The 17,771-nt window shown below is 41.3% G+C and overlaps 1 protein-coding gene across 14 annotated transcripts in view; it reads left to right on the top strand.

The window, feature by feature from the left end:
* LOC145981874 (disks large 1 tumor suppressor protein-like) overlaps window positions 1-17,771 on the top strand; it is a 1,252,559-nt gene that overhangs the window by 1,095,121 nt on the left and 139,667 nt on the right. For all 14 annotated transcript variants that reach the window (XM_083115344.1, XM_083115335.1, XM_083115336.1 and 11 more), the window contains 2 exons: window positions 3,372-3,593; window positions 15,520-15,682. In XM_083115344.1, coding sequence (XP_082971470.1) covers window positions 3,372-3,593; window positions 15,520-15,682 — 385 coding nt within the window. The remainder of the gene's footprint in view (window positions 1-3,371; window positions 3,594-15,519; window positions 15,683-17,771) is intronic.

Genomic DNA, 17,771 nt, shown 5'->3' on the forward strand with positions numbered 1-17,771 from the left:
GTAGGAGAATACTTGACAAACTGTGACATTTTTTATTCTAATGAATGATACTGGAGGTGCTAGCACTAAATATTCAAAAGGAAGAATGTGTGTGTGTGGACCGTGACTGGAAAGTTCTCAATGTGTAACTTACCGCCCTTTGGCCAATTCTCATCTACCATCACGATTTTATGCATATTTAAAGTATTTGTCAGGAATACCCTTTTAAAACTGTTCATATTTTGCACTTTCGTCTCTGCTTAAATGTAGATCATTTTTCCTCGTTCCGTAGTGTTGTTCACGTTACTTTCGGATCATTTACGATACAGATCTGTAAAATTTACTTCAGGTTAGTGGATACCGCAACATACGTGAAGCCAAGTCTCATCATTCCGATTTGCGGGTAAAGAGATTACTTTAGGTTTTTACCACATCCTTTTTCACGAGAGCATCATCCGTTTAGCGATTACAGCAGAGAAGTGTAAAAGAGGGGGAAAGAAATTGAAACTCGATATTAGCGATCTCAATTATAGAAAGGCAAAAGTTACATCTTTTAGACAACCCGCGATGCACTGCAGAATAGCAGGTTGTATATTTGTAAGGATACATCTCTTACAATAGGCATGGGCAACTCGTCTTACTTTGTAAAAGATGCTCTCTTATGCACGCGTGGAACTCTGAGCGAGACGCATAAGCGTTCTGAGGGGGGCGGAGAAGAGGAAAGGGAGACTGGCAGGAGGCCTTGAGGTGCAATGTCTAGTGCACGTCCGCAAGTGAACGCCAGTGCCTGTCTTTGAGCAATTACGTGTTCTGTGTTCTCTTGCTAAACTACAACCACATTTTGCGGAGACTGTACACATAAATCAAAGGGCGGGTAAGAATGGATTTTTATCAGGGTAAGTAAAATGTTACTTTTAGGTCAGAAATTTTTGTTTGGAGGTGGTGAAGTCGTTGTTATAAAATTTGGTTAGTAAAGATAACGTAGTACTGTGATAAGAAATTAATTATAGAAAACCATTCATATTAAACGATATCCTCTTCATTACTTTTTTTTAAAATTTTTCATTGCATTTTAAGTTTGTAATCAAGGGGTACCGGGTTCGATAACCGTTGGAGGCACATAGTGGTTCGCATCCCACTTTAAACTGTAGGACCAGTCCCGATTAGCATTTCTGTGCGTAAAGTGGACTTAACACAACAATTCAATCAATCAATCAATCATTGCATTCTAAGCAAATTTGAAGACTTCCTAACTGCATTTTTTTTTTATTTTTTTTTTTTATTTTATTTTTTTAAATAATAACCCATGGCGCAACAGTCCATTGAGGGGCCGGGCCTATCTGCTGACTGCCGGCCTCACTCACACGAAGTGCGAGATTATTTACCCAGTTACGGGGCTGACGTGTGGTCAGCACGACGAAACCTCCAGCCATTGTAGGTTTCAATGACCGGCTTTCGCTACTCATTTGTAGCTCCTCACAATGCTGGGTGGCCACCGATCCAATACACAGGTCGAAATCACAGAAGAAAAGTTGTTAGTTCTCCCAAAATTGTACGACGGAAAATTTATGTTTCTTCTTGGGCTCAAGTTTAAACATATTAGATAAATAGTTAGGGAGAGAGAGTGGCTAGTTTTATTATACGCAACTAACTTTATTAGTTTAAACAAAAAAAAATCGGGTTGCGTTGAACTCATTCAAGTACTGTGGTTGAAATTCTTCACTTTCTTTCTCACTTTTTTTTAAGGAACAAAAATCCAGCTTTCATTTTGATATTGAATGTAACTTCCTTAATGGGTCATTTAAAAATAATCACAAGGTCATTTTGGAGAAATTTTAGGTCTTTAACTTCCGAGCCTTGACTATGAATGTAAAGTTTGAAATGGAGAGAGGTGCAATGACCCATGTTGCCCCTCTAAACAACCAAGTCGGGATGAAGATCAAGTATCAAGTTTCTTTTATACAGGTCGAGTAGTTTTCCGATCTTCCCTCCCAAAACTCCAGCTCCAGATCCTTCTGTGAAAGAAAACAATTTCCGCACGCAGGCAAGAACGATCAGATTACCCATTAGAGTAAAACGGCAGAAATAAGAGGTTGGAGAAGATGACGTGTAGAAAACAATTCTAAAGTTCTTGGAAACATTTCTCGACACTCAACCATGTGAATTTTTCTTGCATCCTCGAAGAGAGAAAATTTTGTCATATAGGGAGCTTTAGCACAAGAAAAGAAAAATTAAAATCTGAGCATAAATTCAAAAGTCACAGGCTAAAAACTGCTTGTGGCCGCCATTTTCCAATATGGTGGCTGGTTGGAAGTGCATTCCGCCAATGCCTTAAAATAACAAGCATGATGAGTTTCATACTTTTACAGATAAGATGCACAATTCATTACCGTTTATTAGTTTTTTTGTTTGTAGGCTCTTAAAATAACTTTCATTTAAGATTTGAATCAACTAGAATTGACGAGCTGTATCTTTGCGGGGGATCTTGGCCACTACGTGCACACACACACACAAACAGAGCAGAGATTGCGTAGGTGGCAGCTCTTACACACCATGAGGAGAATGATGTTCAGTGGCTAAGGCAGCCTGTAACTACTCCCATTGCTTCTGCGCAGCTTTGCTTTGACACGGTTCACCCGCAAAGATACAGCTCATCAACTCTAACACCAACTAATCATTTTCTGAAACATCAATACCTCCTAAAATGAAAGTTCATGCCATATAACTTGACGAACTTGAAATCAGGGTTTTTAAAGGTCCAGGAATATTAAATAAATTCAATTCCGGTCCAGGAGAGAAAATCAGCAAGCGTAAATTTGTTATGGACCGTAAAGGACCTTCTTATCTTGAAAGTATTTCAATTCGGTCCAGGAACCTTTTTCCAGATCAATTTAAATACGGTCCAGGAACCTTTTTTGCAGATGAATTTAATTACGGTACAGGAACCTTTTTTGCAGATGAATTTAATTACGGTCCAGGAACCTTTTTTGCAGATGAATTTAATTACGGTCCAGGAATCATTTTTGCAGATGAATTTTAAATACGGTCCAGGAACCTTTTTTTCGGTTGAATTTTAAATACGGTCCAGGAACCTTTTTTCCAGATGAATTTAAATACGGTTCAGGAACCTTTTTTGCAGATAAATTTGAATACGGTCCAGGATTTTTTCCGGATGAATTTAAATACGGTCCAGGAACATTTTTTCAATGAAACATACGCAATTTGGACCGAATTTAAATTTGGACTGGAACCCAATAGAACCGATTAGAATTTATGGATTCCTCGACCCTTGACAACCCTGCTTGAAATATTGTGGTTTTCTCACTGCTTGTGACAAATATTGTTGCCTTTGTAAGACGCTTGGTTAATTCTTGCTTTTTCCCTTCTTTCAGTATGTGCGGAGACGGCGGAACCCAAGCAACGCCCGGGTGATGGAGATAGAGCTAATCAAAGGCAGCAAAGGCCTCGGGTTCAGCATCGCCGGCGGCATCGGCAACCAGCACATCCCGGGCGACAACGGCATCTACGTCACGAAGATCATGGACGGTGGCGCCGCGCAGATCGACGGGAGACTCTGCGTCGGCGACAAGCTCGTCGCGGTTAGGCATACACCAGTGAGTATCTAGGAGCAGTGCTTTTTACAGTATCTTCTCACTCCTGACCCTCCACCTCTCCTCCATATGTATCCAATTCCAGTTCTGACTTTTAGGCTAAGTTACGTTCGGGTAGTAAAATATTTTATATTTTTGCCACATTTCCAATATATATTTTTCTAAGAATTTTTCCCAATGAAAGCCCGAGGTTGTAGCCCCCCCCTTCCCAAATCCGCGGAAAATTTTCTAAGGGGTGTCGAAATCAAAATGTTTTGTCCTTAAGTGGGATGTATTGGAACATGTAATGTCATGTTTACACGTCATCGTAAGATGGAAATATTGAGAGAGATAGATCGAGAATAGAATTAAAAGAATTATAAGACAAGAGAAGAAGAAAAATGTGTGTCTATGCGAGGTGGGCAGGCCATGTGGAGCGACTGGGAGAGGAAAAAGGAATATATAAGATTCTGGAAACATGATGGTAAGAGACCTGTGGGAAGGCCAAGATGGAGGGATAACGTTGAGATGGACCAAAAGGATTGATCTTGCCCAGGATAGGGACAGATGGAAGGCTTGTGTTGCTGTAGCCATAAACCTTTGGGTTTAAGAAGGCTAGAGAGTGTGTGTATGAGAGAGATAGAGAGAGACAGAGTGAGAGTAAGTTCGAAATATTTTTGGTGTCAAGTATGTTCGCGAATATAACAATTAACTCGGTTGTTATTGTTGTTGCTTAACACTTAATTCTTGGTGTTCCATTAAGAATAATCTGGCTCCTTTGAAATCCCTGAATCATGTTGTAGATGATGTACAGCGTGTGTTGTTTTAAGACATATTTGTGTAAATTTGGGCCGTAAATGCATTTTTATTTATATTTTGGGGAATTTTTGGTCACGAACATCCTAGCTCTATTTTATAAATAACTTTCCCACTCCGTAGCCCAGAAAATTATGCTGGCACAGTTCTTGCCGATCAGTGATACGTCATCTGCTGCAAGACTTTGGCAGCAATCCCTTGAGTGCTTCCACCCACTATACTGCTTTTCCGGATTCTCTGGAGTACCGACGCGCAGAGGGGTAAGCTTGTGGGCGGGGCCAGACTGGGTGGGGAAGGGTGCGGGATGAAAGCAACGAAGTGCTGCGCGGTATAACGGCCGTAAAGCTAAACGCTTTCTGCTGCCAATTTCTTCTCTTATTCTCAACAATGGCCAGTCAGGCCCGTAGCCAAAAATTCTTTGTAGGGGGGGGGGCGAAGTCAATCCTAGAGGGGGCAAATTTTTAATATATTGTGTCGCATTGGCAGATATAGCAGGGTACACAGAGGCACTTGCCCCCTCCCCAAAAGAGATAAGTAACAGAAACTGCAAGAAACAAACAAAACAAAAAAAAACAATTTTGGGGGGGGGGCAATTGCCATTCTTTGCCCCTTGCAAGTGCCCTTGGCCGTCTGGAAGAAAAATGCAAGAAACACATTAGAAACTAATTCCATCATGACTACCCAATTGTCCTGCTATTCTTAGATTCTCCTAGTCTAGTTTTTTACTTCAATGTTTGCTTCCCCTAGAATGGACTTCGGTTCAAGGTTGGGGGGGGGGGCAATGTCCTCTGCCCCTGTGGTTGCGGCACTGTTTATGAGTGTCTCTTCATCAATTTCACGTCATCACTCATTGTTGCGATTAGCTAGAAGTGGCAGAAAAGCAACGCTAAGTAACAAAAATCGAATATCCACTCCCTCTTTCTACCACATGAATCACTATTATCAAAAGGTAGTCTTGAGAAACAAAAATTTAAGCAGTTCAAAGTTCATAGCAACAGATCCAAGAAAAACATCCAAACACATTAGGCACCTTTAATACAAGACTACTCAAACTGTCGCAAGTGTTAAAGATACTGAATATTGCAAAATCATTTCCCGAAGTCTAAATCTGGACAGGAATTTTTCCTCCCAATCCTGATACAACATTATACGGAATCCCAGACACCCTAATAAATCACAAAATCAATAAGTGTCTTTGTTATAATGCTAGAGTAACACATGATATAATTGTAAAGATTAGTGAGAATTCCAGGTAGGAATGTGTTCTGTATTTTTCACAGGGGGGGCGCAAGGCAGGCTCTCAGGGGGGCATGCCCCCCCTCTAGCTACGGGCCTGTGGCCAGTGTATTGTTTTACACAAGTTACAAATAATATTGCACGTTTATTGTCTTTTAAGAAAACAATGCAATGCGAGAACGCCAGTAGTTGGCTTGTAAAGGGTCCATAACTTATGTGTTTACACATGTATGTTTTTTGCACAACTGCCACCCTAAAAAACGGTGGCAGCTGCTTGGCGAAAAATTCCCTGTGAATGAGCCTTCGTAATGCCTCTAGCGCAAACTCATCGAAGTCTGCAAATCGTTGAGCTCGTTTCGGATGCTTCTTGCCCGGCGTTTCCAAAAGGGATGTTCCATCCTTTCCTCGCGATTGTTTCGCTTCCTTCCGGATATTATAGACGGTGGATTTCCCAATTCCCGTTAGGGCAGCAGTCTCCAAAACACATTCATGTACTGTTTTACCACCTCGTTCAAATAGGTTCTCGAACACATTCAGCACTATGCGGCGCTCTCCTGAATGCAGAGTTCCCCTAGATTTCCGAGCTGACATGTTTACTACGGAACTACGGGACCAAGAATGAGCAGTCGAGTCGCACCCTCCCGTGGATGCCCCTCCCCTCCGCGCGGTCATTGGACGAGGCGCACACCCTTCAACATGCGCCGAGAACGCGAACGCGTTCTCTTACTCCAGAGAATCCGGGAAAGGAATATAGGAGGAAAGCTGGAGACAGCACGTTCTTTCTTCACTACTAGTCATAGTGGGATTTGACCACTTGCTTGCCACATTAGAAGGCGAACGAAAAATAATTTATCCTGCAAGGGCTTGAAGTGTTCATCCATTCATCCGTATTTGCTTGGCCCTTCGAAGGCCTCATGTAACAACGCGGTCAGTCATTCTCGTCAGGTTTGGACGAAGCACAAGTTTGGCAGTAACAGCCTTCAGACGAGAGACAGTTTAGTGGCGGAAGCTGTACCAGAATAAGCCGACCTCCAAGACGAAGTGGTTAGCACAGCGCCCTAGGACGCCAGGAGTCCCAGGTTGGAACTCCGGCCTGGGCGTGGCTGTTCTTTGTGAGTGTTTATTAGTTTGATCATATCACTCATTCTCATCTTCGTGATTAGCCAAAAGTGGCGGAAAATCTAAGTAAAATAAATCAGTCAGTGTTCGAAGATAAACCTTATGTCCTATACTTACATCTTTAATGTAACATTGGGTTTCGTAGGCGCCTAAACGCACGAGCATGAAAATAGGTGGCTGGGCAGAATTGCGCTGGTGCCACATACGGAAAAATCAAAGCGAGAGCGGGACACAAGTCGCTGGTTCCCGCGCACTGTGTGGCAACGTCAACCGGGCTGCGTTGCCTAGTTCGAGCGTCGGACCGACCTCTCTCCGGGGCACTTTCGTGTCATCCCAAACTTTTCGAGCAAATACTGTCAGTTTGAATCACAAGGATTACAAATACCAACTCTACAACGAGATCTTTCATTCTCTTTAACCTCCGAACACACAGGGTTGTGCTCCGACGTGGCAACAGCGCGAACTTCTGCCACCCGCCTAATTTCATGGCCGTGCGTTTAGAAATCCCGTGCTTCGGTTCCGTTCGTTTCGCTGTAGTGGGCATTACACCATTTAATTTCACTAGAAACAGACAACAGAAGTTCTGTCGCCGCATTTTCTCACGTCTCAGTGGGTGTTAAGCTTTAGGCGCCTCGTTCCAAACCAAGTCACGGCTTAGTTAAACCTCATTTGGTTTTTAAAGCAGCTGATTTCAGAATTGAATCTAGCTATCCAAAGAAAAATCTTCACGCCATAATTTTTGGATTTCGGGGATGCAGTGTCTTTCATCTTTTGTCCAAATGGCGGGCGACAAGTTTCTCCTCTCTCCAGAATCCTTTTCGACCACCTGAGAGTGAAAGTTTTGAGTGCTCCCCCGGGAGAGCAATCAAGTTATCCCATTCTGTTGTGCGGTGCCAATCCTAACGAAATTACCGGCTGACAAGGAACTCCACAATTTCATTGATTTCCATCGTCTCTAGTTGTTTGTTTTCTTCCATGTTCAAAGAGAGGTAACTCCTGATTGTCGGCACGTTTTGTTGCTTTCAAATGCAAACATGATTTGCGTCAACACATCTGATCGATGCTCGTGGTGCGAACAGAACGTTTACTTGACAGATTTTTGTGCGTTTCGTTCATTGATAAGTCAACAGTGGCATGTTCACATCTTTTACACCAATACTTCCAATTTACACAAAAAAATATAAATTACCCTCCGTTTCTTGAATCTCTGGAAAAGTCTAATGGAATTTCGTGCCAAGAACAATTTTTTGAAAGTTGAAGGTGGACATTTTCGACAAGGTTTGCTAATATTAGTGATTGAGTTGTTGCATGGGATAAGTACATTAAACGTATATTGAGTGCATTCCATGCAGTCTATTTTGTTGTGCGCTGTAAGTGGGTCAATTGTGTAGTTGGATTAAATTGTACCCCTACTCAGAAACAAGCAAGTGGAGCATTACCGTCCAGAACAAAATTGTTCCTCTATTTAGGAACAAGCAAGTGTAGCATTACCGTCCCGATCAAATTGTTCCCCTACTCAGGAACAAGCAAGTGTAGCATTACCGTCCCGATCAAATTGTTCTACTCAAGAGCAAGCAAGTGGGACATTACCGTCCCGATCAAATTGTTTCCCTACTCAGGAACAAGCAAGTGGAGCATTGCCGTCCAGAACAAATTGTTCCACTACTCAGGAACAAGCAAGTGGAGCATTACCGTCCCGATCAAATCATTCCCCTACTCAGGAACAAGCAAGTGGAGCATTACCGTCCCGATCAAATTGTCCCCTTACTCAGGAACAAGCAAGTGGGGCATTACCGTCCTGATCAAATTGTCCCCTTACTCAGGAACAAGCAAGTGGAGCATTACCGTCCCAATCAAATTGTTCCACTACTCAGGAATAAGCAAGTGAAGCATTACCGTCCCGATCAAATTGTTCCACTACTCAGGAACAAGCAAGTGAAGCATTACCGTCCCGATCAAATTGTTTCCCTACTCAGGAACAAGCAAGTGGAGCATTGCCGTCCAGAACAAATTGTTCCACTACTCAGCAACAAGCAAGTGAAGCATTACCGTCCCGATCAAATTGTTTCCCTACTCAGGAACAAGCAAGTGGAGCATTACCGTCCTGATCAAATTGTCCCCTTACTCAGGAACAAGCAAGTGGGGCATTACCGTCCTGATCAAATTGTCCCCTTACTCAGGAATAAGCAAGTGAAGCATTACCGTCCCGATCAAATTGTTCCACTACTCAGGAATAAGCAAGTGAAGCATTACCGTCCCGATCAAATTGTTCCACTACTCAGGAACAAGCAAGTGAAACATTACCGTCCCGATCAAATTGTTCCACTACTCAGGAATAAGCAAGTGAAGCATTACCGTCCCGATCAAATTGTTCCACTACTTAGGAACAAGCAAGTGAAGCATTACCGTCCCGATCAAATTGTTTCCCTACTCAGGAACAAGCAAGTGAAGCATTACCGTCCAGATCAAATTGTTTCCCTACTCAGGAACAAGCAAGTGAAGCATTACCGTCCCGATCAAATTGTTCCACTACTCAGGAACAAGCAAGTGAAGCATTGCCGTCCCGATCAAATTGTTTCCCTACTCAGGAACAAGCAAGTGAAGCATTACCGTCCCGATCAAATTGTTTCCCTACTCAGGAATAAGCAAGTGAAGCATTACCGTCCCAATCAAATTGTTCCACTACTCAGGAACAAGCAAGTGAAGCATTACCGTCCCGATCAAATTGTTTCCCTACTCAGGAACAAGCAAGTGGAGCATTACCGTCCCGATCAAATTGTTCCACTACTCAGGAATAAGCAAGTGAAGCATTACCGTCCCGATCAAATTGTTCCACTACTCAGGAACAAGCAAGTGAAGCATTACCGTCCCGATCAAATTGTTCCACTACTCAGGAATAAGCAAGTGAAGCATTACCGTCCCGATCAAATTGTTCCACTACTCAGGAACAAGCAAGTGAAGCATTACCGTCCCGATCAAATTGTTCCACTACTCAGGAATAAGCAAGTGAAGCATTACCGTCCAGATCAAATTGTTCCACTACTCAGGAACAAGCAAGTGAAGCATTACCGTCCCGATCAAATTGTTCCACTACTCAGGAATAAGCAAGTGAAGCATTACCGTCCCGATCAAATTGTTCCACTACTCAGGAACAAGCAAGTGAAGCATTACCGTCCCGATCAAATTGTTCCACTACTCAGGAATAAGCAAGTGAAGCATTACCGTCCCGATCAAATTGTTCCACTACTCAGGAATAAGCAAGTGAAGCATTACCGTCCCGATCAAATTGTTCCACTACTCAGGAACAAGCAAGTGAAGCATTACCGTCCCGATCAAATTGTTTCCCTACTCAGGAACAAGAAAGTGAAGCATTACCTTCCCGATCAAATTGTTTCCCTACTCAGGAACAAGCAAGTGAAGCATTACCGTCCCGATCAAATTGTTCCACTACTCAGGAACAAGCAAGTGAAACATTACCGTCCCGATCAAATTGTTTCCCTACTCAGGAACAAGCAAGTGAAGCATTACCGTCCCGATCAAATTGTTTCCCTACTCAGGAATAAGCAAGTGAAGCATTACCGTCCCAATCAAATTGTTCCGCTACTCAGGAACAAGCAAGTGAAGCATTACCGTCCCGATCAAATTGTTTCCCTACTCAGGAACAAGCAAGTGGAGCATTGCTACTTCTCTACAAACAGGAAACAAATGAGCGAAATCTGCAGCAGACTGAAAGAGAATCTATAGCTTAAAAAAGAAGAAAAATTCTAGTGACCATGCTTAATATTAAACAATCCAGCAACAACGCCTGCTTGCAGCACGAGAACAGATTTAATTTTTGTATCGCAACTTCCCAATATGTAAATAGTAACAAAAAAAATGGAATGAGAAAAATGACTTTTTCGGGGCTGGATACAGCTCAGCCCTTTTTTTCATGTCATATCTGTTGACTTTTTTGCGCGTAATTTCTAGTGCCAATATCGAACTGTCGGGAAGCAGGGTGGAACTTTATGTAAATATGGCGATAGCCCGAAGCAATTTGAATATTCAGCCAGATTTCCAGGGGGATGGATGAGGAAATGCCAACTTCAGCCGAACCCTCGCTGCTGCCTCGAATAATAGATTGGCATCACAGTTTTTTGTGCGGCCTCCCCCCTCCCCATCTTTCTTCATTTCTGCACTGTTGCACGAGCGCTCCCAGATGAAGGAATGTCAATGATGGATCATGTTCATGGATTTTGATTAGCATGCAGAATTCCGCTGTCGGCGTCGAGTATTAGACTGGGAGAAACTGTAAAGTATGGATGGCAATTTTCGGAAAATAAATAAATATACTATATATATATATATATATATATATATATATATATATATATATGTAAAGTTCTGGGTTTCGAAAAAAAATATTTATATAAAAAATTTTGCGTTTTTCAAAATTCTTTTTTCGTTTTTCCAAAAAAAAATCGTACTTTTTTTGTTTTCGAAAAAAGAATTTTTCGATTTTGAATTTTTCGAAGAGTGGCCATCCATACTGTAAAGTCTTCATGCTTTATCTTTCTCGAATGGCGTATTGTAAGCTGTGATGATAGCAGACAGGGGAGACGCTGTCGCTAAAATCGACTCCCTCTAAGTATGCATAAGAATATCAATGGACGCGAAGAGGGGAGTAAGTTTATTTTGCGAAATTTTAATTTAGGGAGTAACGTACCCAGAGATTTTCTCAGTGGTTTATACACTGTTTGAAGTTAATGTAAAATTTACAATATTTCCGCCTGTGTTTTTACAAAACGGGGCCAACCGATTCTTGCATGAGTGCATGCGCATTCATGTCTGCTGTGGCTAGAATGAGTAAACATGTGCTGTAACTGCTTTTAATATTAAAACCAACACATATCCATGAGCGATTTAAGAGTATATACCTATAGTGCAGCTTCAAAACACTAGGGAAAAGGTTTCAATTTAAATACTTCATCTTCCATATGGATAATTAGTGATTATAAACTATACTTACGTGAACAATAGCCGTTAATACTTTAAAAATGATCATATGCGTTCTTTACGTTATTGAATGGCAGCGACAAATGACGGTCTTAACCGTAATTCCTCAAGCCAATTTCTACACTGTATGACCAATACAAGGTTTTATGTTTTTCAAAGATACTACAGCGTTCTTTTTGCCGATATTTTAGCCAGTGAGGGAGGAATATGCCCCCCTCTCTCCTCGCCACCCCCTTGTGAGAACACTACAAGGTTTAATATTTACTTGATAAACTCCTAAGGTTGAATTCTTTCTTACTGTAGGATTAAAAATTATGGATACCAGAGTTCGGACTATAATCAAAAATTAACCAGTAGGTCTACATAAAAACGATTCACATTAAAATTTAGCTTATTCAATTCTGAGTTAAGCTATGGTAACAATTTTTTTTTTCGAGCATGCCTTCGATTCTTTATCGTCGTGGGAACAAAAAAAGTTCCGCTTTTTTCAGGTTTTGCAAACCACCGCTTTGAAGTTTTTGTGGTCCAATCGTGATGAAATTTAAAGACAATGCAGGTAGAAATGTTTTTAAAGCAATTCTTAATTTTTAGATTTTTTAAATCAGCTAAAAATCCGTTCTTATAAATTTTGTGAAACAACTTTTTCTTAGTATCGGGTAGTCCTGCAAATACGATATTGGTCTTGTTTTGAAGCTCCTTGCAGTTTTTATATTCAACGAAGTGAAGATGTGCGTTGCATGTGGCAATACCGCACGACTACTGCGAGCCGTCACTGCAGTTACCGAAGAAGCGACGCTTCACTGATTCGGGTGCCGGAAAATTAGTAGAATAGAATAGAATTTATTTCCAGTATGAGACTTTACAGTTGTACATACCATACAAGGATGATTTTTTTTTTTAGTACAATTTTCCTACACCCTTCTTCCTCTCAGTCTACTTCCACATTCACACTGCTTGGAAGTTCACAAACACTATTTCATTTCAACTCTTTCACTACACTTGCACTGTTACCTGAGTGATTCTTAATTTTCTCACATTTATTTATTTAGTACCCCCCCCCCTTCCCCGTTTTACACATGTTCGCTATCCCCACTGAGCTTCTTTGCTCTCTTTGCCCAGGCATAGTGTAGGAAAGTTCCCAGATTCCTTATTTCCGCCTCCCCCCCTCTCGGTCTCTCCCTCCTAATAACGGTTGTCATTATATTCTCAATGTTAGCTTCATTTATTTCCCTGATATATTTTTGTCTTGCCTCCCCTGTTTCTTTGCACTTGAGAATGTGAAATTTCGTCTCGTCTTCACCGCATAGCGGACATTCTACGCTCCCGTCCTTCCGTTTTAGTTTAACTTGTGCCCATCCCCCCAGTCTGAACCAGGCCAATCCTGACCTTTCTTTTGCCCCACACAAATTCACGTAGTTCCTCCTTCCCCATTCTCGATCCGTATCCACTATTTTCGCTGATGTTAACGATGTTTTGGCGTCGCGTTCTGCCAAAATTTTCTGTTTGTTAATGTCTTCCAGTCTGGCACGTATGGCCCCTACCATCTGCATATCAATTCTCCCCTCTTCCCACACCCATCCCAGCCCTATACTGTATAATTCAGTCTTTATTTTTGCTACCCATTGCCTCCCATTACCCCCACCTATCTGTGATACGTTACGTTAAACTCTGCCCTAGAGTATTCGAATGGTGGATATATGAAATTGATGACACACTGAAGGTAAGACCGAAACTCAAACCTAAAATCTTCGACCCTTCGCCACCGAGGACGCTTGTTTTCCATTTTATTCTGCAAGTTCACATTTCATAAACCAATATACGTGGCTAATTTAACAAACGAGTAGATCGCGTGGCAATAATTCTCGTCCTGCATACATTCTATTGGGTGAGAAGCAGCGAATTTGAGGCGAGGAATCTATTTGCACAGCTTCTGCCCTTCCGGCATCTGAACCTAACGGCCACAGGTGCTCGGATGTTCGAGTGCCATTACCCAAAAGTCCGCAAGGGGAAGGGGCGGACGAATTGAAACTCGGGACTCATTTGGCTAATGACTGCAGCCCCTCATTTCTCCACCTTCCCATGTTTCAAACCCCTTTATGGCCCGTTTTCGTGGCTTTTCAGTTGAAATATTGCATTGGTATGATTTATAGAGGTAGGAAGAGCAGATGGCAACTCCCTTCCGGAGCCCTGTATCTGCTCTGGCTTAAAGAATGGCGGGCTATAGGTGTGGGTGTGCAAGATGTTCATTGGGTTGCAAATCTTCAATCAAAGACAATGCCTAGTGATGTGTTTCTCTGGGAGCAAATTCTGAGATATTGGCAGGGTGCTTAATCCTTCCGGGATTAAAAAGACTAATAACAGATCAACACCAATAACAATATCTGCATAATAAAAGCAAAATAACAAGGAGAATGACGCTTTTGCTGAGCATTCCACGACGTTTGTTTTCGATCGATCTTCGAAACTTCTGGAACGTTCGACAATACATATCTAATGTGGTTTGTCCTACGTTTTATTTCCTGCAACAGTCTCTCGCAGCGCCATTGCCATAAACACGACACAATCAACGATGAATTTTGGCTGCGTTTACTCCTGCATGAAGGAATCTAATCCCACCAAGCATCCCACAACTGGGCGGAGCAGTAATACATGCGTCCACGGTTCGTCAGTTCCTACTCGCGCACTGTTGAAGCAAATGTCAAAAAGTACAATGTTTTACTGAGAGTTTCTTCTTTTTCATTTATTTGGGTATGGATAAATTAAAACATTAATAGAAACATAAATGTGACAGTAGGAAAATTTTCGTGTTGGTGTTTTCGTGCGTGAAGCATGGGAGTTTTTCTGTAGTGTGTTGGCAACAATTAAGTTTGAACTGATTCGTGATTTTCTTGACCAACATTTCAATCGTCGTTGGTGTGGCCGTGGGGGACCAATTGCGTGGCCTCCCAACTCCCCAGATTTAACCCCTCCAGTCTTCTTAAAGACACTGTCTATTCACAGAAACCCACAGACATTGATGATTTGAAACTCAAAATCACACAGGCTTTAGACAGAATCGCCCCAGGGATGTTACCCCAGACGTGGAATGAATTGAATCACCGTTATGAGTTGTGCAGAGTTCGCAATGCAGGCCATGTAGAAAACTGAAAGCTCTACCAAACTGTTAGTAGTGTATAAAAATAAAAACTCCCACCTTTCAGTCTTTTGTATACAATATTTCAGGTTATTACATTTTTGACCAAAACAATTCACATCCATTTTATTTTATCCATACCCAAACGGATCACTCAGTATATTGAGTATATTTTAGATCTTTTGCTTGTAGTTTAGATTAGTTTAGTGTTATACAGGTGTCCCCCGAAGCAATTAGTAGAACGTCCTGAGTTGGGAAGACATTCCACTGAAATATCCAACATTAAAGATCAGTTCCTGAAATGTAATTAGAGTTTCTATAGTTCCTCAGTTGGAAAATCCTGAATCTGAAATAAATCACACGTGTGTGTGTGTGTAAATTAACATTTTTCTCCCCCGAACAGTCTTCAATGATTTCTCACGCTGGATATTAGATTTGAAAAGGTTACCTTCTCAAATAGACGTTACTAATGTCAAACCATTAACAGTTACTTTAGTTCTTTAAATCTCTGAAACCGTCCGAGGACTCACCTCGTCGATATTCCGAGATAGTACCTTGTAATCTTCAAGACGTGTTGCTGTTGTTAGTATATTGCACTGTCCAGTTTGGTTAGTGTTTTCAAATTAAGTAACAAAGATTCTCTCCTTCCAGCTCGGAGACAAGAACCTCGAGAATGTGACGCACGAAGAAGCCGTGGCGACGCTGAAGGCGACGCAAGAGAGAGTGGTCCTCGTAGTGGCGAAACCTGAAACCACCTATGTACCTCCGGAAACGCTCCCGCCGCCACCGGATGTTTCGTCATCGCCGCCACCACGTAAGTAGTCTTCCTCTTCCATTAGGTGCAAATGCAGGTAAAAGTACTGTCTCATTTCTCCAGCAAGGAGTTTAAAGTAACTTGGACAACATTACATTCAGTAGCAGATAAAAATACTGTTTTCTTGTTCTAATAGGCAGTTCGAACGAAGTCATTTTACTTAATGAATAGCCGATAAAACTAATCTTGTTCTTTTCTGCAAGGTAGTTCGAAGTCACTTGAACAACATTACTTAACCAATAACAGAGAATAAATCAAGAGGGTGGCAAACTTGTTTAGGCTGAGGAATGGATTCGAAATTGCCCCAACACGAAGTCGCAAACCTTTCATACATTTTGATAAAAAGCAATTCATAAATATTGAATACAAATTTGGAGCTGCATCTCTTTTTACTTTCCATTAGATATATAAGGTTTTCCAATAAGAACGATATGATTTTACAATGAAATAAAATCAAAACTATATCAGTTACAACCAAACTTTTTATGTTATTTTGAAGCATAGTTTATTACATTATGTTTAGAATAACACAGCATTTAAGTGTCCACCTCGACTTCGTGCACACGAGTGAATTCGATTAACCCAATTTCCGATGACTTTGTGCAATAACTCGGGCCTATTTCAAATAACCCCACAAAAAGCACAACTTCTTGGAGGCCAACTAACAGTTGCATTTCTTGAAATTATCCTTTAACCAAACTGTTCTTGCAATACGTCGATAGTGACATTAGCAGTGTGACATGTGGCACCGTCTTGTTGGAACCACATGCCCTCCAAATCAATTTCATCTAAATTTGGCCACAAAAAAACTGTTAGCATCAATCGGTACCGCTCACCAGTCACTGTAACTGCATGTCCTACCTGGTTTAAAAAAAAAAATAAAAAAAAGGTCCGATGATGCCACCATGCCATAGACCACACCATACAGTGACCTTTTGCAGATGCAAGGGAATCTCTTGTGGATTGTTTTTACATCAAAAACGACAATTTTGTTTGTTAACATAAACAGAAATGAGCTTCATCTGAGAAGATTATGTGGACCATAGTTTTTGCGAAGTGCACGTTGAGTATTCACAAAATAACGTTTATTTTCATATTTTTTTTGGATAATAACCAAACGTTCTTGAACACTATGATGAATTGTCACAGGATACTAAACACAAATGGCAACTAGTGACAGTTATAACATTTGAAGCATAGTTGCCAGTTTATTTCAAAATCCTATCATTCTTATTGGAAAACCCTTTACATGATACAAGAAATAAAAAGATAACACCATGAAATATAATTATTTAAAAATAATAAAACAAATACGAGAATGTAAAAATTAGCAATAATTAACTTCTCTCTTTAGAGTAAGAAAATACATGGGTGGTAATGATAATTGAATATTTTTATATTAATGAGGTTAATAATTGTGAGACAGTTTGGTCATAAAGGACTTCAGTTATTACCAGATTCTGTATTCTGTTTAATGATACTTTCATAAATTGCCATAGAAAGTTGTTTTTTTAATCCTAACCTAAAGGAATTCTGGTGAAAACTTTCAGTTATACATGTGATATTCCTTTAGGATTACAGTAGTAGTACCTAGCACTTTTAAAAAGTTTAAAATTTCGTCAGTGCATGTACTTTAACCTGAGCAGCTACCCATTATCCGGGAAGCCTTCAATACTAAACCCTATCCTGGGAATCTCTGGAACGAGCGAATGAAAACAAGTCTGCGCGCAAGTGGTGACTCGAGAAGGCTGGACCAATTAACATCTGACAGGGAACGGGATTGAGTGGAGGGGGAAATGGATTGCAGTAAACAACGGCTGGCAGGAGCGTGATCTGCTTCGCTCCGGCCACTCGCGTTCTCCGTTATGCGCGTCCTTGCTCCAGAGATTCCCGGGATAGAGTTTCTAGGTAAGCCCAGGCACCTGGCGACACGTTAACTGAGAATGAGGTAAGGGGAAGCCTCCCTGCGAACTCAAAATGAGAGTATCTAGAGTATGGCCACCATAACAACCGGCCCCCAGAATGATTATTTTGACAAAATAATGTTTCCCCTGCTGGCTCCTTCGAGGGGGAGGGATTGTAAGGTTGC

The sequence above is a fragment of the Lepisma saccharinum genome, chromosome 30 (genome assembly GCF_977018435.1).
Source record: "Lepisma saccharinum chromosome 30, izLepSacc3.1, whole genome shotgun sequence".
Lineage (NCBI taxonomy): Eukaryota > Metazoa > Arthropoda > Insecta > Zygentoma > Lepismatidae > Lepisma > Lepisma saccharinum.